Here is a 20,795-nt window from a genome sequence, read left to right as displayed (position 1 = left end):
GTTTGAAAAACGATTTAAAAAATATATTACTCGCATTGCATGTTTCTGATGGCGGTAAAGACGTTGCAACTTACTTTTACCTGTACTTCCCCAGGCAATACTTGCATAGCTTATATAGCTATGAATAAATTAGTAGTATAGTTGTTTTAAATTATTTTTATTTAAATAATTTCTGGCCTTATAGAGGATTCAAATACTTTTTGCAACTTTAGTTGATATATAATTAATATGAGTTTTCCATGTCATATTTTCGTCAAGATAAATACCTAGGAACTTTAAAGCGGAATCTTTTTTTATTTCAACTTCATCAATATAAAGTTTAGGTAAAATATTAGGTAAAAAACGTTTTTTTGTTGAGGAGTGGAAAAGGATCCACTTTGTTTTGTCAATGTTTAAGGTTAGTCTATTGCATTTTAACCAAGTAGAAATTTGTATAAGTTCTTTATTCATATTTAAGGTGGTAGAGCACAATTAAAATACAAATATTTGATCAAAGTATGAAAAAAAAAATTTTTCATTCATCTTATTTAAAATTTTATCCTCTTTCTTTTGATGTTAGTATGAAACTGAAACTATTTTTGGAAATGTGTTAAAAATCTACATTTGCAAAATTATTTACCTTAGCAACGCCATAGCAACCACAAACATACCCTCGTTTATTATATACGTTGAGCAAAATTGCAAGCTAATTTGTCTTTTTGTTGTGTCTATCATGGTTTTTATTGTTTATTTATCAACTTTGTTGTGTAGTTGGAGTGTATTGCTCATGTCCAAAAACGATTAGGTACTCGATTGCGTAACATTGTTAAGTCTCATAAAGACACTAAAACACCCCTCTCAGGAAAAGGGAAACTTACTGAAAATTGCATTAACTCAATGCAGAACTATTTTGGTTGTGCCATTAGAAATAACCTTGATAATCTGTATGCAATAAAGAAAGCTGTTTTTGCAATAGTTTTTCATTTTACAGATATTCCAAATCCTGAACGACATCAGTTTTGTCCACGAAATAAATCATCTTGGTGCAAATATTGGACTCTAAGTAAAACTTACAAACCAAATATATCTATTCCTCTAACAATCAAAAATCTCATTACACCCATTTTTATGGACTTACAGAAAGATGACTTACTGTTGAAATGTTTGCATGGTCAAACACAAAATTCAAATGAAGCGCTCAACTCACTCATATGGTCCAAGGTACCTAAAATCACATTTGTTAGTAAAGATGTTGTGGAAATGGGTGTAAACTCTGCCATTTTACATTTCAATGATGGTAGAAATGGTGTATTTAAAGTATTACAGCATTTTGATATACAGGGAAATGTTACACAATTGACAACAAGTTTAGCAGACAATGTAAGAGTAAAACAAATGAAACGTAAGACTACTATTACGGTAAAGAAACAGAGAAAAAAACTGAGAGCCTTAAAAAAAGGATTCACTAAGAATCTTAAAACAAACCAACCTCAAGACTCATATGTTTCAGGAGGATTTTAGCATGATTTTACTGTTTAAATGTGATTTTTTCTTTATTTTGTACTTATTTTTGTTTTTTCTGCAAGTTGAGTTTTTCATATTTTATCAAGATTTCAAAACATGATTTTTTCTGATTGAATAAAGCTTTTGTTCTGAAATTTTCAGGACATATTCCTAACAACATTAGAATTCATTTGACAGATAGATTTTATTTAATTGTTTTTAGAACTCATTATTTTTAGTTTTAACTTCTTTAAACTGCTTGTAAATCGTACTAAATTTAACTTATCTTAAAAAATAGGTCATATCTTTACATATAAAAGGACTAATTAAAATTCTATCTGTTAAATGGAATAAAATAAGTTCATTAACAGATCTGCAAAGTTTAATTAATGGTTCTTAAGTCTAACTCAAGTTAACGTGTTTTGAAAACATAAGAATTAGATCTTTATTTAAACTGTTTTTGCGCCATTATGGGTTTTTGGTAAAGTTTTTCAAATTTTTTTTTTTGCAAAAACATTTCATTTCTCTTAGTGAAGCATTTCTGCATATTTTTAAAACTATTTTTTAAATCTTTCATGAAAAGTGTCTTTTTTGTGCTCTACCACCTTAAAAAAAGTTTGCTTATATCTTTGTTAGAAGAAAATAAACTAGTATCATCTGCAAACATAATGCTCATTAGGTTCGAGGCCTTATTTAGATCGTTGATGAATACTAAAAAGAGAAGTGGACCAAGGATAGAACCCTGTGGAACACCACATTTTATTTCAATTAATGTTCTATTTTGAAGATCAATTGGAAGCAATTCTTCTCCGTGCACAGTGGGCCAGTAGGTGGACAAAATGGGAAAAATTTTAGTTGTCTAATCTTGAAAACTTATTAAGTTTTAGTATCTATATATATTAGGAAAAATTTATTGATAACTTATTTATATTAAATCCCTTAGTTACCAGGACTCTAAGCATTTGAATATTGAAATTAAAAAAAAAAAAAAAAAAAAAAAAAAAATTTTAAATAAGTAATTAACGGTGATATCAACGTTGTGTTATATTTCAATTACATCTACGTTTTTGAAAAAAAAAATTAGTACATGTTATTCTAGAGTATTTAGAGATAAGAAAAAACCAATGTGTGAAATAAATTTGTCAAAGCATGTTATCTCAGTTATACTTTGAAAATCACAGATTAAAAAAAAAAATTCCTTAAGAAATTTTTTTTTTGCCGCACTATAACTAATAATAACCACAATTTGCCATGTGCTGTCATATTTATTTGATCTATATAATGCTTCAATCGAGTTTTAATTGATTGCTCGTCCCCTTAAATCCCCGTTTAGATTTTATATACGTTTTAACTTAGTTGCTATGGTCTTAAATTTTGCATAGCAGCAACTCATTTTTACAAACAACGTTAGTTTTAAAAGTATTTTACTTCCGCTAAGTACACAATATTGGGGGTATGTATTAAAATGAGATTCACAATTCTTATGAGATTATTTTTTTTTGGTTAGTATGGATACCTTACTTTGCATAGCATAGCAGCAACATATTTTTGGTAGTTGTTAGTAATTTAATTACTAACACTAACAGTAATTTAATTACTTTTAATTTTAATTACCAACACTTGTAGTAACTTAATTAATAACAAGTATTAGTAGTCCGGGCGGCATATATATTATAACATTAAACTTTTAAATACAAAATACTTGTTACAATAATTATTTAGATATGGTTTTATTAAACTTAGACATTCATAATTTTCTCCAAAAAAACAATCTTAGTATTTCAAAACAAAATATTAATGAAGATATATCAAAATTTATTCAGCCAAAATTTGCTGATTTTAAAGAAGTTGATTTTAGACATGCTGTTCAACGATTTGTTTACTTGTATAAAAAAAAAGTGGAAATCTTCAAACTATACTGTCAAAAATTTTGAAAAGAAGTTTGTGAACTGGCTTAATGAATATTTAATTGTCAGAAAAAAAAGACAATGAACCAACTGCAAGTAGTCGTGGTCAAAAACCAGTTGCATTTGATAATAGTTCTAATAAAACTAAAAAACGGCGTGTATCTTGTTTAAGTGAATCTCATTCATCCAATGAATTATTTTTTGCTGCTAATAGAAAATTTAGAGATGAATCTATTGTTATTGCTGCCAAGAACATTTTAAGTATTTCAAATACAGATAAAGCAACTAAATATTCAGCAGACGAAGCACTGGCTTTAATATATGATGCAAGTCTGACAAAAGCTTCCTATCAATTGATTAGAAGTGGAGCCTTGGAGAAAGAATATAACATCAACCCTGCTTACAATGATGTCAGAGATGCAAAATTGAAATGTTATCCTGTAAACATAACAGTGGAGGACTATTCAGCTTTAGTTCCTTTAAAAGATTTAATAATTCATACTTTGATAAGAATCTGTGCAGTTCGGGAACCTGTGCTAAAGATATTGAACGAGAAAGCAATAAAAACAATGACACTAACGTGTAAGGCTGGTTTTGATGGTGCTACTGGCTAAAGTATTTATAAACAAGTTTTATCAGAACCCGACATTAACAGAGATTTAAAGCGTGAAGAATCATTATTTATTACTTGTGTAGTACCATTAGATTTGACTGGATTTAACAACAGCAACGAAAAGGTGCCTATTTGGAAAAATCAAAAGTCGTCCTCCACAGGCAATTGTAGACCCATAAGACTTGCATACAAAATGGAATCCAAGGAATCTGTGATTGAAGAAGATCAGTACATTAAAAGTGAGATAGAAAGTTTGGGTATGATTTTATTAGAGGTTTGCAGATCTTCTATTGAAGTGAATTGTATTATTGAAGTTACAATGATTGATGGGAAGGTTCAAACGATATTATTGTTTTATAATTTTTGATGCAATTTAAAATTGACAATGTTTTCTTGCACTATTTTTTGCTTTTATTAATCGTAAAACATTATCTTAATATAATTAGCACAGAAACGTTTAATGTTTAATGTTTAACGTCGTTTCGTCATTAGTTACTAGGCTTTGAAAAAGCGCGTTCTCTAAATGCACGCGGCCATTGGAGAAAGATCTCTTCAGCGAGTTGAAACTCTTTTCCTTTTGAAATCTAATCATTAGTTTAGATATATTACATAAAGAATCATATTAAGAGAAATGATAATCGTTAAGATCATATTATAATTGAAGTAAGTATATAAAATAGTTATATATACATTTTTATTAGCTAAAGTAGAAAGGATTTAAATTTTTATCAGAAAAAGTAGAAAGGATTTTAATCTTTTAAATCGTTTGTATTTTGTTTGTTTTAGCTTTTCTTTTAGCAGTTTTATTTTTGATAATTTATTTTTTAGAAGGAAAATAAGGGTATGGATGTTATTTAAAGTTATACTAATGCTATTTCCATAAAATGGTTATTACTACTTTGAAATCATTACTACTTTGAAATTTCTGTGATGCTATTAACTATTATTGTTCTTTTTTAGAAAATTTAGAAAAGTAAATTAAAATTTTGTGCCAACACTGACATGGCATGTCACATGTTACTGTATGTAAAGATTAAATTTTGTTGTGAGGATTACAGTTCTTATGAAAAAAAAAAAGAAGGTAAAGAGTATTGTTTGTAAATATATATTTTGTATCTTTTTTTAATTTTCTGGCATCATTTTTAAAATTTTTATTTGCACACTTATAGCGTTTTATCAATGTGTTTTTAAAATAATGTAAAGTGTTTTTTTATTGTTTGTGTATGTGTTGATATGTGTTATATAATTGTTTTAAAAATTTGTTTAAATATGTATATGAGGTATATATATTTAACTTTATATACATATTTAAACACATTTATTGTGTTTATAGTTGGTACATATGTTTATATTATGTTGTTTCCGTGTTTTCAAAGTGCTGTGACTTGGTAAACGTGTAGAGCAAGATTTGTCAACTTTGCCAGCCAAGTGATGTACTTTTAACAGAGGGTTACACGATAGTTATTAGTGTCAAACTGTTACTGCTTTAGGTCTTGCTGTTTTCAAGCCTTTATTAATAAAGATTAATAAAGATTAAGATTATTCTAAAAATACATAATAATGTATTTTAATAACATTTTGCATAATGTTGTTACTTATGTTTTGTTATATATGAATGTTATCTTACTTAAGTTATTATCTACATATATTATATTAACTTATGGTGTGTGCTATTGTTGTGTGCTGTTGCTGTGATGTTTTTTGTTATCTTTTGAGTTAGTAGACATTTGGCTTATCTTCATGTTGGTGTCTATTGTTAAAAATGGATAGGTAGTTTTATTAAAAATCAATAATCTAAAAGTCAATACAAATTATTTTGCCATATATACAATTTGATTTATCTCAATTTGATTTTTTGTCTTTAGCGCTGTTTACTACATGATTTTGCTATAAATATTCTGGAATCATGATGTTTCAGCATGAATTATTTTGTAAAAGCTAACATAAAATGTTAATATTTTACAACTCCTCTGGTAAATCATTACAGCTTTTCTCTATAAGGTTCATGGATTTTCATTTTTTGTATGTAATGTTTTTCTTATTTATTTACTTATTCATTACATTTTTTTATTTTAGATTTATCAGATGATGTATTTATGTGGTATAGAAGAACAAAATATTGTAGAGTTTTGTGAATTTTTAAAAAATGTTTGCTAATAATTTTTTTTGAAGAAATAATGTTTAAATTTGCAAAAAAGGGTTTACAATGTTTTGTTTTTTTTTTTTTAATTTTTCTTTGTTAGCAGTATGTTTATTATTAGAATTGCATGTTTTTAATAATTTTTTTAATTATTTGCTAAGCTAATGTTTTTCAAACATCTCCCAGCTGATATATATATTTTTTTATAGTCATAAGATTATTGTATAATTTAATTTAAATGACAGTCTGTTATATTTAAAAATTATTTGTGTGTGCTATTTAGAGTAGAAAGGAAATTATATAGGAAAGATCGCGATCTTCAGGATTCGTTTCTTTTCTGATTCGTATAACTTTCAATTGAAAGTGAAGTTTAAATGGATGATATTAGGCTAGAAGCAGATATTAGTTTAGAAAATGGAAATGTTAATAGGCAAGTTAATTGTCGCAGAAATGAAAGAGATAGGCTCAGGCGAGATGAAATTAATAATCGACAAAATGCTAGAAACGCTGCTCGGCAAGCAGCAAATAATTCAAACCCAAATGAGGAGAGCTTAATTAGGCGAATTGAAAATAATCGTCGCAGAAATGAAAGAAATAGGCTTAGGCGAGATGAAATTAATAATCGACAAAATGCTAGAAACGCTGCTCGGCAAGCAGCAAATAATTCAAACCCAAATGAGGAGAGCTTAATTAGGCGAATTGAAAATAATCGTCGCAGAAATGAAAGAAATAGGCTTAGGCGAGATGAAATTAATAATCGACAAAATGCTAGAAACGCTGCTCGGCAAGCAGCAAATAATTCAAACCCAAATGAGGAGAGCTTAATTAGGCGAATTGAAAATAATCGTCGCAGAAATGAAAGAGATAGGCTCAGGCAAGATGAAATTAATAATCGACAAAATGCTAGAAATGCTGCTAGATATGAAAGAATGTATTGTATAGCAAGAAGCAATACTATTCCAGATTATAATTATTTAGGAGAAATGAATTATGTTTGTCAGCATTGTGGTGCTAAGAAATTTCCTGATGAAACACATTTTTTATGTTGCCATAATGGAAAGGTAGTTTTGTCGCAACCTTCATCATTTCCACAAGATTTAGAAGATTTATTTAAAGGAAACTATGCAGATAGAAATGCAAATCTGAATTTTTTAAAATATATTAGAAATTATAATGCCTGTCTATCTTTTGCTTCATTTGAAGCTAATGTAGTTCAACCCATGAACCATGGGCCGCCATGTTTTAGAATATGTGGTCAAGTTTTTCATCGTATAGGTAATCTAAGACCAAATCAAGGTGTTCTGCCAACATATTGTCAACTATACATCTATGATCCACTTGCAGCAGTAAATTTTAGAATGCAACAACGTGGTAATGATCTTTGCTTAAATGATTTAATGTTTCGATTGCAAACTATTATTAGTGAAGAGAACCCATTTGCTCTTGCATTTAAAAACATGGCTGAAGTGGAAGATGAAGAAGTTCGTCGAGCAGCTCTAGAAGGGCGCTCAGTGTCAGTTGTAAAAATGTCTTTACTTGAAGGGCAAGATAGACGTCGCTATAACCTCCCTTCACATAACGAAGTTGCAGTTGTATTTGTTGGTGAAGATGGTGCACCACCTGCTTCCAGGGAAGTTGTTATTTACCCAAGAGGTCATCCTCTTAAAACTATATCAAGTTTGTCTGCCAACTTAGATCCTATGGTTTATCCTCTATTTTTTCCAAGGGGTGATGCTGGTTGGCATAATCAATTGGTTCACAACCCTGAGCGTGCTACATTGGTTAGAAATCATGTTACATTATCTCAGTATTACAATTATAAACTTTCAGTTAGACACTTTTTTTCTTCACTCTTTTATGGCAAAAAACTGTTTCAGCAATATGCTGTTGATGCGTATGTTAAAATTGAAGGCCAGCGCCTTGCTTTCATCAGAAATAACCAAAACAAACTGAGAAGTGAGCAGTATGATGTCTTACACGACCATGTAAACAACCTCAGAAATGATCATAATGTTAGACCAGGGCGTGTTGTAGTTTTGCCATCAACTTATGTAGGAAGTCCTAGAGCTTTAAAAGAAAACTTTGAAGATGCTATGGCTATAATTAAAAAGTATGGTAAACCAGATCTTTTTATTACTTTCACTTGCAACCCAAAATGGCGCGAGATAACTGAAAATTTATATCCAGGTCAGACAGCAAATGATAGACCTGACTTGGTTATTCGAGTATTTAAACTCAAATTAAATAACCTTCTTAATGACATTTTTAAGCATGTTGTATTAGGGAAAGTTGTAACACATGTTCAGGTTATTGAGTTTCAAAAGCGTGGTTTGCCACATGTTCATATTTTATTTCACTTTGCAAATGATGATAAGCTTGAAACAGCACATGATATCAATAATTTAATATCTGCAGAAATTCCAGATCCGATTGTTAATCGAGACCTTTATGACGTTGTTAAAACTTGCATGATTCACGGTCCATGTGGCATACTGAATCCAAATTCTCCCTGCATGAAAGATGGGGTGTGCAGCAAAAACTATCCTAAAGAATTTAATGCTAACACAGTAGCAGTTCATAATGGTTATCCGCGATATAGACGACGTGATAATGGTTTGGTTATAAATATTAAAGGTAACAATGTAGATAACCGCTGGGTGGTACCTTACAATCCATGGTTATCAAAGAAATATCAAGCTCACATTAATGTTGAAGCTTGCATGTCTGTTAAGGCTGTTAAATATTTGTACAAATACATATACAAGGGTCACGACTGTGCCAATATTTTAATAAGTGAACAAATTAATCATGATGAAGTAAACACTTTTTTAGATTGTCGTTATGTTAGTGCACCTGAAGCATTGTGGCGAATTTTTGAGTATCCAATAAGTCATATGTCACACACTATTATACGCCTTAAAGTTCATCTACCTGAAAATCAGTTAGTGTATTTTAGAGAAGGAGCAGAACAAATGGCTTTAGATCGTGCAGCTCAACGTGATACGCACCTAACAGCATGGTTTAAGTTAAATACTGAAAATGAAAGAGCACATTGCTATTCGTATGTAGACATTCCTTATCACTTTGTATTTGATGATAAACATTGTAAATGGAAGATTAGACAAAGGGGTGGTGATAAGGTGATAGTAAGAATGTATAAAGTTAATCCAACTGGAGAATTGTTTTTTCTTAGACTGTTACTTTTGCAAGTAAAAGGAGCAACATCTTGGGAGGATGTGCGTACTGTTAATGGTATTGTCCTTGAAACGTTTCGTGAAGCATGTGTTTTGAAAGGTTTGTTGCAAGATGACACTGAATGGCAGAATACTCTTTCTGAGGCGGTTTTAACACATATGCCAAAGCAAATTAGACAGTTGTTTTCAATTATTTTGACCTTTTGTGAACCTGACAATCCTTTACATCTCTGGAATACATACAAAGCTTTTATGATGGAAGATTTCATTCACCGCTCAGTCCCACTTCTAATAGCTGAACAAGCTACTCTTCATCAAATTGAGAAGATTATTAATCAAAGTGGTAAAACGCTGGCTGATTACAATCTGCCTGTTATTGATGAGTTTATAGGCTTAAATCTAGAAAATTTTAATGAAAATGTTCAACAATCTATTGACGAAGCCAATCGAATGAGACTGTTGCTTAATGTCAATCAATTAAATGTATGTAATGCTATTCTTGCTGCACTGAATGAGCAACCAAGTGTAGAAAATCAACATTCTAGATTGTTTTTCATGGATGGACCAGCTGGTAGTGGAAAAACCTTTACTTATAATTATTTGATTGCTGAAACCATAAGTAGGGGCTTTAAATCTGCTACAGCTGCATGGACTGGCATAGCAGCAACTCTTCTTTCAAATGGATCTACATTGCATGGCTTATTCAAACTTCCTGTTCCAATATTAGATAATAGCACATGTAATGTAACTCCTAACTCTATGCACGGGGATTTTTTAAGACAAGTTAGTTTGTTTTTGCTTGATGAAACATCCATGATACCTAAACATGCCTTAAATGCAATTGATAGGTTGTTAAAAGATATTTGCAACAACAACTATCCGTTCGGAGGAAAAATCATTCTTTTTGGTGGTGACTTTAGGCAAATTCTGCCTGTTGTGAAAAGAGGACAACCAGCTGAAATAGTGGAATCGTGTATAAAATGTTCTTTGCATTGGCAATGGGTGCAGAAGTTTGCATTAACTGAAAATATGAGAGTACAAGATGGGGAAGGTGAATTTTCCCAATGGCTATTAAAACTTGGGAATGGAACAATACCTGTCAAAGAAGAGGATCCTTTTAAAGGATGCATTGAAATACCAAATCAGTGCATTATTAGAGAAAATGAATCGATTGTTGAAAAGATTTTTGGAGATGCTGATCAAAATGATTATTCTAAACGTGTGATTTTAACACCAACCAATTTTGATTCATTATCAATAATGAAGAAGTGCTTGAATGTCTGCCGGGTGAGGTCAAAATTTATTTAAGTGCTGATCAAATTGATACTGATGACCCTAATGAAAGAAATAACTTTCCTGTTGAGTTTTTGAACAGCTTAACTCCTTCAGGTATGCCACCTCATTGTTTAAAATTGAAAATTGGTTGTGTAATTATGCTACTTAGAAATTTAGATCTCAAAGCTGGGTTATGCAATGGTACTCGAATGAAGGTTTGTGCTCTTCAAAATAATTATATTGATGCAGAGGTTTTGACAGGTGTTTCTGGTGGTAAACGGGTTTTTGTTCCTCGAATTCAATTGGCTCCATCAGATTCTAATTTACCTTTTGTTCTAAAACGTCGTCAGTTTCCTGTCAGATTGGCTTATTCAATGACAATTAACAAAAGTCAAGGTCAAACATTTGATAGAGTTGGGGTATATCTCAAAAAACCGTGTTTCTCTCATGGTCAACTATATGTTGCATGTTCAAGAACTAGAGCATTTAATAGTTTGTTTTTCAAAATTGATAAACATCTCATTCAAGGTATGGTAGGTGAAAAGTGTTATACAAATAATGTTATATTTTCTAATGTTCTTAATTTATAGTCTTTAGATTTTCATTTCGAAAATTTACTGTTTGTAGGTTGTGAGCATATTTTGTATGTATAACTTTATTTATTATTTTAATATTTTTTTTCATAGTTTTTGATAAATATATCTGTCATTTAATATTGTTATAAAATGTGTTTATATGTGTTATATACCACCATATTTGTTTATAGTCGTATATATGTTTAAATTATGTTGTTTCCATGTTTTCAAAGTGGTGTGACTTGGCATTATGTTGAGCAAGATTGATAATCTTGCCAGCCAAGCGGTGTACTTATAGCAGAGGTGTGACTTGGCAGCATTTAGTGCCAGGCGGTGTTACTGCTTTAGAGCTAGGTGTTGTCTAGCCTTTTTTAATTATTCTGGAAACACATAATAATGTCTGTTAATGTTTAGCGTAATGTGTATGAGAGAGTATGCAACCTTGATCTTTAAATCTAGGGTGTTTTAATGTCCTAAATTTGAAGTAATTGAATAACTAATATTGAACGTAAAAACAAATATATTTTTATGTAGTTATATGTTGAGTAAAAAGATAAATATATAGTTAACTTTAAATTGGTTTTCTAATTTTGCCTTTCATATTTTAATTTGGTTTGTTATTTTCGCTGGATTTTAGGATCAAGGGTGTAAATATTCTATTGTTATGTGTTATTGTTGTGCTGTTTTGTGTTGATAGACTACTTGGCTTACCTTCACGTTGGTGTCTATTGTTAAAAATGAATAGTAGGTAGTTTCATTATTGGAACTTACTGCTTTTGTTCATTTACTAAAAGCCAAGGCATCATTATGCCAAAAATGCAACTTATATCTTAATTTGATTTTTTTTTTTTTTTTTTTTTTTTTTTTTTTAGAATTGTTAATCCTTTTGTACTTCGAAACAGATTTTATAGTTACATTTTCATGTTTAAAATGAACTGTTATTTCAATAAGGTTACTATAAATAGGTAAATTGATTTTCAGTTTTTATGTGGTGGTTTTTTTTTTTGTGTGTAATTATGGTATCATAATTTCTTTTTTTTTTTTTTTTCTTTAAGATTTACGATTGACGCTGATTTCTTTTTATTGTAAACTTTTGTCAGTTAAAATGATATAAATATATGCAATTAGTTCAATTATTTTAAAATTTTCTCTATTTTATCTCTAATAATTTGTTGAACCTAATTTAGGGGATCCTTTTAAACGGGGGGTCGCAACTAAAAACCTTTAAAAACATGAATATGGTAGTTTTGCGCATTTGTCAAATATCGAGTTACTTAAATTTTATAAGGTGTTTAACTAATTAATGAGCTTAGTTTGTATTTGCAACACTTTTGAGGAAAGAAAAAATTCTTATATATGTTAAATTCTTATTTATACTAAATTTTTATATATATTAAAGAGAAAAACTCTTTTACATGGAAATCATTGTTTTACATTTCATTATTTTGGTAAAAGGTCTTCATCAAAAACTTCGTTTCTCTTAATAAAAATAACTATTCTCCTGGCCACCATTAAAGCAAAAACGGGGAAGGGAGGTCCTTTATTAGTGTCAAAATATTTAAGAGAATTAAATTTCGAGTAACAAAAGGAATTTTTAGTAAATGGTAGCAAATTACCGTTTACCAAAAACTATTGAAACAAAGAGGCCACAACACTGATCTCTATAACAACTGGATAGCGCAACTCCGAGCAAAACTTCTTATTTTTTGACGCCAAAATCGACATATTGGAAAGCCCCAAAAATTTTAATCCCGTAAGCTTTAAGTTCTGTTTTTCGGCTTATCGCTTTATCGCACATATCAGATTTCATTGTTCTGGGGCTTTCCAATATGGCGATTTTGGCGTGAATTTTGATATTAGAGATGCGCTATCCAGTTATTATAGAGATCAGTGGTAAAAATACTATTTTAAGATTTTTTGGCTCATAAAAGGGATTTAAGACTTAATCGATTGTGGTTTCCTATTAAACCGCAATAAACAACGATTAGAAAGCAATATGGCCCAGACGGAATATGCGACATAAATATCAAATTTGTATTTTACTCATTCACAAAAAATGGAGTTAACACAAATTGGCTCTCATGTCCAGATATGTTTACTGCACATATTAGTAAATAAACTATTTGCGTAATGAGTTAGACGCATTGATGAGTTATTTTAGGCATTGATTAAAATTGCTAAACACAATGCAATTAATTGAATATGCTAATGGTAATGTAATTTGTAATAATGTAATGCTAAAGTTAAATGCGCTTTTACTTTTTAGTTACTCTTGGTTGTTTTGTTACGCTTAGTGAAGGACAGGTTTTGTTTGTGCGCTGTTAGTTTTTCTTCTGTTCTGGAATTTTGAGATTGGAATTTCCAGTTATTTAAAAAAGCACGTTTCTATTATATCTGTTCTATTACATCTTATCATATCTTTCAAGTAGGTTATATTCTGTGTTGTAATTAGCGTAAAAATTGCATTATTGTATCGCGCATCAGAAGGAGCGTTGTGCGTGCGTCATATATTTATTGTAAAGAAATTCATTGTACACAATGAATTTTCATTGTGCACAATGAATATTCATTGTACACAATGAATTTGGAAAACATATAAATTGTAAAAGCTGAGAAGAAAGGAGAGAATTTTATAAATTGTTATTGTAATGACAACACGGTCATCTTGATTTTACATACTCTTTTATCACTTAAATCGTTTACATTTTTTTTTTTTTATATCTTAATATGTCTATTTTTATATTAAATTTGTTTCTTATATTTCTTTTTATTTTTATATCGAATTGATAGAATGTCCCAAATCGTCGATGAAGGTTTGTATTTATTTTGATGTGTGTCATGTTACTGATTCGTATCATGTTAGGTAGTTAGTTCTTAAAGATATGTTTATTTTTAGTCGCTGAATTACTAAGAAGTAAGTTTTGTTCCCTTTTGTTATAATGAAATGTTACAAATTGCAGTTCGTTTATGTTTGTTGATTTAAATTAACTTTACAATAACAAATTGGTTTAGACGAAAATCTATGTAATCCAGAAAGATTAAATAATTATTTTAATATTGAAGTAATTAAAGAGGTTTAAGAAAGAATCGAATTCAATATTTGTTTGCTTTTCTGTTTAGATGACAACAGTATAATTGAAGAAAGTAAGTTTTAAAAAGGAAAAAAAAAAACTTTTTAATGTGTTTTTTTTTTTGAAGTAGGTTTAAAATTTCAGGTTTTTAAAATCTTATATTGTTAAATATTTTATAATTAAAAAATATCTATGTTAAATTTTTAAAATCTTATAATCTTAAATATTTTATAATTAAAAAATATCTATGTTAAATTACACCAGTTTGTAGAAAATAGTTATAGTTTAATGATAAGGTTGTAAACAGTTAGAGCCGATTGAATAGATCAAAGATCGATTTAATCTACTTAACCTACTACCATAGTGAAAATTCACTATCAATTGTTTGTTTTTCTGTTTAGATGGCAACAATGTAGAGAGAGATAGTAAGTTTTAAAGGATTTATTTTTTTAAAAAGTAACTAAAATGTTTTTTAAAAAAACGTTGTTGACTTTAAAGTAAAATAGTAGGTTTTTATAATTTTTACAATAAGCCCAAGAACATAGGTCCTACTTAAAATTGTCAGTAATAAAGAGAAGAAATTTAAAATTCTCAATAAAAAAGCTTTTTATTATATTATATCAAGTAAGTTTAATTAAGATTTATTTTCTTTAGTTGATAAAGAAAGAGCTAATAATGGTATTAATTACATTAGTTAAATGAGTTTATTTTTAAAAAGTTAAGTAGATATTTTACCGTCTATACATTTAAGTGCTTTGATTATTTAGATACCGAAGTCAAGGAAGAATTAAGTCAGTGTTTTTTGCTATTAGATATTTGTTAACAGGAATTTGTTTATTTGTACTGTAACTGGAATTTTAAAACTTCAAGTACTTAAGCTTTATTTTTTCTTTTAGGAGAGTTGGAAAAAAAACTAAGTATAAATTACATGATTATGATTAGTATAGTTAAGTAAATGAAGTATTTATATCTGTACCTCAAAAGTCCAAGGTCAGTTTTCACACTGTAGAAATTGTCCAGGAGAGAAAAAATAGTAAAATAATTAGTCTTTATTGTCTTATTCTTGATGGTTAAATTTGTTATTTTTTCGTGTTTTATTTAATTTTTCTTGAGGCACATTAAATATATTTTTGAAAAAAATTAAAAATAAAAAATTAAAAAAAGTGAAAAACCATTTCTGAACAATCAACCTTTGTCTTCTGAGGTACAGATACTAAGATTTAAAGTTCATTTTAGTTTATACTTTTGGTTTAGTTTATAGTCAATTTTGGTTTAGTTTTTGTTTGTTTTAGCTTCAGTTGTCTTTTTTCTTACTTTAGACAACTTTATGGAGGAAATGAAAGGGTTAGGTAAAAAAAATTATAATATATTAATGTAAATATTATTTTATCAATTATTTTGAGGTATATTTTTTATCTTTAGTGTCTGGTAGAAGTACAACTGGTAGGACTGTGTTTTAAATTTTAAGTATTTTTTCTGGAGAAATATGTGTTATAGCTGAAAGAATTATTTAATTTATTAATATTATTAAGATAAATTCAAATATGACATCTTTAAACTTCGCATTTTACTCATTTTTATTAAGATTAAATTTTTTACCAGTTTAACTCTTTTTTATTTTTTTTATTTTTTAAACATTTTTAGCATCCTCTTCATCCTGTGAAAATGGTGAGGATATGCTTTATATTTTGATTATATAAAATTGCAAATATTTTTAATTTTTATTATATCCTTCTATTTGTAATTTTAGATCTGTTAACTTTTGAGCAGTACAAAAGATATCGCTCCCAACACCCAGGGCCTCTCTCGGAGAGGTCCTTTAATAAGTGGCGTTCCAATGGCGGTATAGATGAGCCATCCTTTAAATGGAGGGCCCATCCATACCGGGGTGTTGGGAGACACCGAAGAAAAAACAGCAACCAAAAGGTTGTAAATGTCTTCTATCAGTGAAGATATTTATAACCTTTTTGTTGCCGCTTTTCACTTTTTTTTTATTATTGTAATTTTTTATTAGTTTTCTTTAATAAAATATTTTGTTTATATGGTTTGTTTTTGTCTTTTTTAGTTAAAATCTTATTTTTACCAATTAAACTTATTAATTAAACTTAGATATAGTTAACTTGAACCATTACTCAATCAGCATAACATGATATCATAAAATCACATTCTTTATAATGTAACATTCTTCATAATATAACAATATTTTGTTAAAAATAATTCATTGGTAGTTTAATTTATTGAACTCTCTGCTTTTAAAATTTTCTATAAGCCAAGACAATATGTTTTGCTATATAAATGCAATTTATCTATATCTCAATTTGATTTTATCTTTTTTTATCGATTTATTGTTAGGCTATTTGAAGCATTAGTTATTTTGTTTTTTAGTTAGTATTTTAAATCTATTGTAATGTCTTTTAAATTAAACTAAATACTACTAAAAGCCAACATGAAATAACGTCATAAAACAACACCGACAAGCTGCATGACAGTAGCTTAAGTACAACAACAGGTTACCGAAACTCAGGTATATTGTCTTTCAGTTTGTTTGGTTTTTTTTTTTCTTTCTCTCCCTCTCTCTTCATTCTATGTCTACTTATATTTTACAATTTTTTATTTAGGCTTATCGTATGACGCATTAATGCAATATAAAAGATGAAAGTTTACATATTTTTAAATTTTTTATACACATGTTTGATTGTAAATTAACTTTTTTTTGTTTAAAACGTATTTGTACTCAATGGCTTAGTTATTTTTTATAAATTTATTAAGTAATGTGTATTTAACGTTTTAAAGTCGATTTCCTTTGTTAAAGAAACATGTAACAAGTAGCTACTAAATAATTAATAAATCAAGTATAAATTACGTTCGTTTTACGTTAATGTGATTAAATAAACTACATGATATAAAAATATAACAATATTTCCGATTTATTTTTTCGTCAATTTAAAGCATGTTGATGCGTTATTATTTTGTGTTAGTAACTAAAAACGCAATATGTTGAATTAAGTAATGTAGAGGAAAATGGTTTTGCCCTACTCTGATATGACTCATCTCATGTAAATTACGAAAATAATGTTAAATAATTGGTAAATTATTTTACCTCCGCAAATTTTTTATTTTCTTTTTACAGATGGTTTAATCTTTACAATTTAAAGGGCAAAACCTTAACTAATACCCTAAAAGGGTATTAGTTAAGGTGTTGCAACTCTGTGCTAATTATTTACCTAAATACTCAATTGTTTTTCAATATAGGTGAGTCAAAAATCCGATAAAATATTCAAATATCAATTTACCACTTTGTAACTAAGGAGAGTATCCAGTAACTAAGCAATATAAGTATCCATAGCAACTAAATTTAAAAAATTATCACTTTTGTAAGAAGTGTGATCTCATATTGGTACTCATGCCAAAATTTAGTGAATATAGCATTTATAAAATATCTGCAGATAACAAAATAGGTTGTTGCTAAGCAAAATAAAGGTATCCATAGCAACGAAATAAAAAAATATTACCTTCTTAAAAAGCACAGACATCATGTTAGTACTCATACTAATTTTAGTGAATATAGCTCTTATGTTAAGTTAGTTACGAATTTTGTCCAGTAAAAGTGAATTCTGGCCCACTGTGCCGTGGTAGACGAATTGCTTTCTATTAGACAAGTAGCTTTTATACCATTTAATCAATTTACCAGTTATTCCGTAGAATTCAAGTTTTTTAAGTAAGATATCATGATTGACTGTATCAAAAGCTTTTGATAAATCGACAAAAACGCCAAGTGTATATTGTGATCTAGCAAAAGAATTTGAGACTTCGCGTGTAAACTGAATAATGGCTTGTTCAGTTGAACTACATTTTTTAAAGCCAAATTGATTTTTATATAGTAAATTATTTGAAATCAGGTAGTTGTATGTTTTTTCGAAGATGATTTTTTCTAAAATTTTCGAAAACGTAGGAAGGATAGAAATAGGACGATAATTATTGATGTTTGATTTTTCTCCACCTTTATGAATAGGAATAACTTTGGCAATTTTTAATAGATCAGGGAAAACCCCTTGTTGTAAAGATACTTTAAAAACTTTAAATAGAGTACCGCTCAAACTTTCATAGCAATCTATAATTATGTTCCCGTTTATTCCATCCGCACCGAGTGCTTTGTTTCTTTTTAGGGATTTGAAGGCTCTTTCAAACTCTTCAATTGTTCAATCTAGGGATAAGTCATGGGGAGAAAGTAAATTATTTGGAGTTGTCAAGAAATCATTAAAGGAAATATTTGTAGGAGGAATCCTATCAGCCAACCTGCTTCCAATATCCGTAAAGTATTTATTAAATTCTTTTGCTATTTCATTTGGATCATAAACACAAAGATTGTTTATTTTAATCATTTTCGGAAGGAAGTTTAAACAAGTTTTCTGTTTCCCCGTTATTTCTTTCAATATTTTCCATATTTGTTTTGAGTCATTTTTATATTTGGTAATTAGATTAGAGTAATAATTTTTTTTTCATGTTTTTACGGATTTTTCCATTTAGAGTTTTGTAGTTTTTATATATGCGTAAGTTAGCATGGGATTTTGTTTTTAAATATTTTATATACAATTTTTGTTTAATTTTTGAAGAATTTTTAAGACCCATGGTAATCCAAGGACTATTTAAGGTTTTTGGTTTTAAGATTATTTCGGAGACGGGAAAATTTGCATCATACACCGAGAAAAATGTATTAAAAAATTTATTATAGATTATATTTATGTCTTCATTAAAATTTATATCCTTCCAGTTTAAGAATGATAATTGATATTTAAACGTTTCTAAGTTTTTTTTGCTGAAAATACGTTTTCTTATAAATTGACTTTTATTAGAGTTAGGAGTTGAAATGGCGTTGATTGTTAGAAAAATGTGAAAATGGTCTGATATATCTGATTTTATAATGCCTTTTTGCATGTCATTGTCATATACATCTGTTGTTAAAATATTGTCTATTAGGGTGGCTGACTTTTTTGTTATTCGAGTAGGCTAGTTGATAAGCGGTATTTCTCCTGATACAAATATTTCATCATAAAATCTTTTAATTTTTGCTTTTTTCGCAATAGCGTAAGCAATCCATATTTAAATCGCCAATTACGAAGTTTTTTTTCTTTTCTTTGTTACCTTTATGAAAAATATTGTGCTTTAAGTAAAAGCTTAAGTTTTCTGACGCACCACCAGGTGGCCTATAACAACAACTTAGAAGAATGCTTTTGCTTTTTAACTTTTCGCTTTTATTGTTTTAAAATTCCCATTGTAACGATTTCTTTATCGTCATCAGAAACGCACAAATCATTCCTAATGTTATGTGCAATGTTTAGTTTCACGTAAATCAGAATTCCTCCACCGCGTTTATTCAATTTTCTTTCTAATAAACCAGGTTTATTCAATTTTCTTTCTAATAAACCATTGCTTCAAAACCAGGAAGATGGAAATTAGAGTTATTATTAAGCTCATTTGTGAACACCAAGTTTCCGTTAAACAAATAATATCAAAATAGTTTTTAGTTTCTTCTATAAAATACCGAAGATTTTCAAAGTTTTTGTTTATGCTTCTTATATTTATGTGGACAATTCTGATTTTTTTGTTTTCATCGCCATTTTTAGAAGTTAACTATATTTATCTTTTTAACAAACATATAACTACATAAAAGAATATTTGTTTTTATGTTCAATACTAGTTATTCAACTAATTCAAATTTAGGACATTAAAACACCCTATATTTAAAGATCTAGGTTGCATAATCTCTCATACACATTACGCTAAACATTAACAGACATTATTATGTGTTTCCAGAATAACTAAAAAAGGCTAGACAACACAACCTAGCTTTAAAGCAGTAACACCGCCTGGCACTAAATGCTGCCAAGTCACACCTCCACTATAAGTGCACCGCTTGGCTATAGGTGCACCGCTTGAAAACATGCAAACAACATAATTTAAACATATTTACAACTATAAACAAATATGGTATTATAACACATATACACACATTTTAAAATAATATTAAATAACAGATATATTTATCAAAAACTATGAAGAAAAAAATATTATGATAATAAATAAAGTTATACATACATAACGTGCTTAAGACCTACAAACAGTAAATTTTCGAAATGAAAATCCAAAGACTATAAATTAAGAACAATGGAAAATACAACATTATTTGTGTAACACTTTTCACCTACCATACCTTGAATGAGATGTTTATGATTTTTGAAAAACAAACTACTAAATGCTCTAGGGTCTTGCACATGCAACATATAGTTGACCATGAGAGAAACACGGTTATTTGAGATATACCCCAACTCTATCAAATGTTTGACCTTGACTATTAGTAATTGTCATTAAATAAGACAATATGACGGGAAACTGACAACGTTTAAGAACAAAAGGTAAATTAGAAGTTGGTGGAGCCAACTGAATTCGAGGAGCAAAAACCTGTTTACCCCCAGGAACACCTGTCAAAACCTCTGCATCATTATAATTATTTTGAAGAGCACAAACTTTCAATCGAGTG

The 20,795-nt window shown here is 28.8% G+C and overlaps 1 protein-coding gene and 2 pseudogenes across 24 annotated transcripts; 2 read left to right on the top strand and 1 right to left on the bottom strand.

Annotated features, from left to right (window-relative positions):
• The first annotated feature begins 3,024 nt into the window (after positions 1–3,024).
• On the top strand, positions 3,025–11,641 carry LOC149890390 (uncharacterized; annotated as a pseudogene). Its single transcript, XR_016451470.1, has 3 exons — positions 3,025–5,083; positions 5,379–5,975; positions 6,079–11,641. The product of XR_016451470.1 is annotated as an uncharacterized LOC149890390 (transcript).
• A 119-nt stretch (positions 11,642–11,760) lies between these two features.
• On the top strand, positions 11,761–16,256 carry LOC149890389 (uncharacterized). Of its 23 annotated transcripts, none has more exons than XM_090083921.1 (13): positions 11,761–11,930; positions 12,059–12,151; positions 13,977–13,999; positions 14,083–14,100; positions 14,307–14,330; positions 14,659–14,682; positions 14,912–14,935; positions 15,025–15,048; positions 15,154–15,174; positions 15,577–15,606; positions 15,680–15,700; positions 15,902–15,925; positions 16,008–16,256. In XM_090083921.1, exons 2-13 carry the CDS (start codon positions 12,108–12,110, stop codon positions 16,205–16,207), a joined length of 477 nt encoding a protein of 158 aa, XP_089940047.1. In that variant the 5' UTR covers positions 11,761–11,930; positions 12,059–12,107; the 3' UTR covers positions 16,208–16,256. The 23 variants fall into 23 exon arrangements, with proteins under 23 accessions (XP_089940047.1, XP_089940046.1, XP_089940048.1 ...); XM_090083926.1 differs by adding an exon at positions 13,453–13,611 and having other exon boundaries at positions 11,810–12,151; positions 16,008–16,254; XM_090083920.1 differs by having other exon boundaries at positions 11,761–12,151.
• A 2,480-nt stretch (positions 16,257–18,736) lies between these two features.
• LOC149890388 (uncharacterized) lies at positions 18,737–20,017 on the bottom strand (annotated as a pseudogene).
• Positions 20,018–20,795: the final 778 nt, after the last annotated feature.

Source organism: Hydra viridissima, unplaced genomic scaffold, assembly GCF_058129835.1.
Source record: "Hydra viridissima isolate aposymbiotic clone 2 unplaced genomic scaffold, HvirCarnegie_v1 scaffold_4, whole genome shotgun sequence".
NCBI classification, from domain to species: Eukaryota; Metazoa; Cnidaria; class Hydrozoa; order Anthoathecata; family Hydridae; genus Hydra; species Hydra viridissima.
This window is presented reverse-complemented; position numbering and strand designations above follow the sequence as displayed.

Coding starts and splice junctions, on each gene's coding strand:
- LOC149890389 (XM_090083921.1), top strand. CDS start 12,108: ATGTTTAAAATGAACTGTTATTTCAATAAGGTTACTATAAATAG. Junction 14,331..14,658: donor CAACAGTATAATTGAAGAAA/GTAAGTTTTAAA, acceptor TTTTCTGTTTAG/ATGGCAACAATGTAGAGAGA. Junction 14,683..14,911: donor CAACAATGTAGAGAGAGATA/GTAAGTTTTAAA, acceptor TATTTTCTTTAG/TTGATAAAGAAAGAGCTAAT.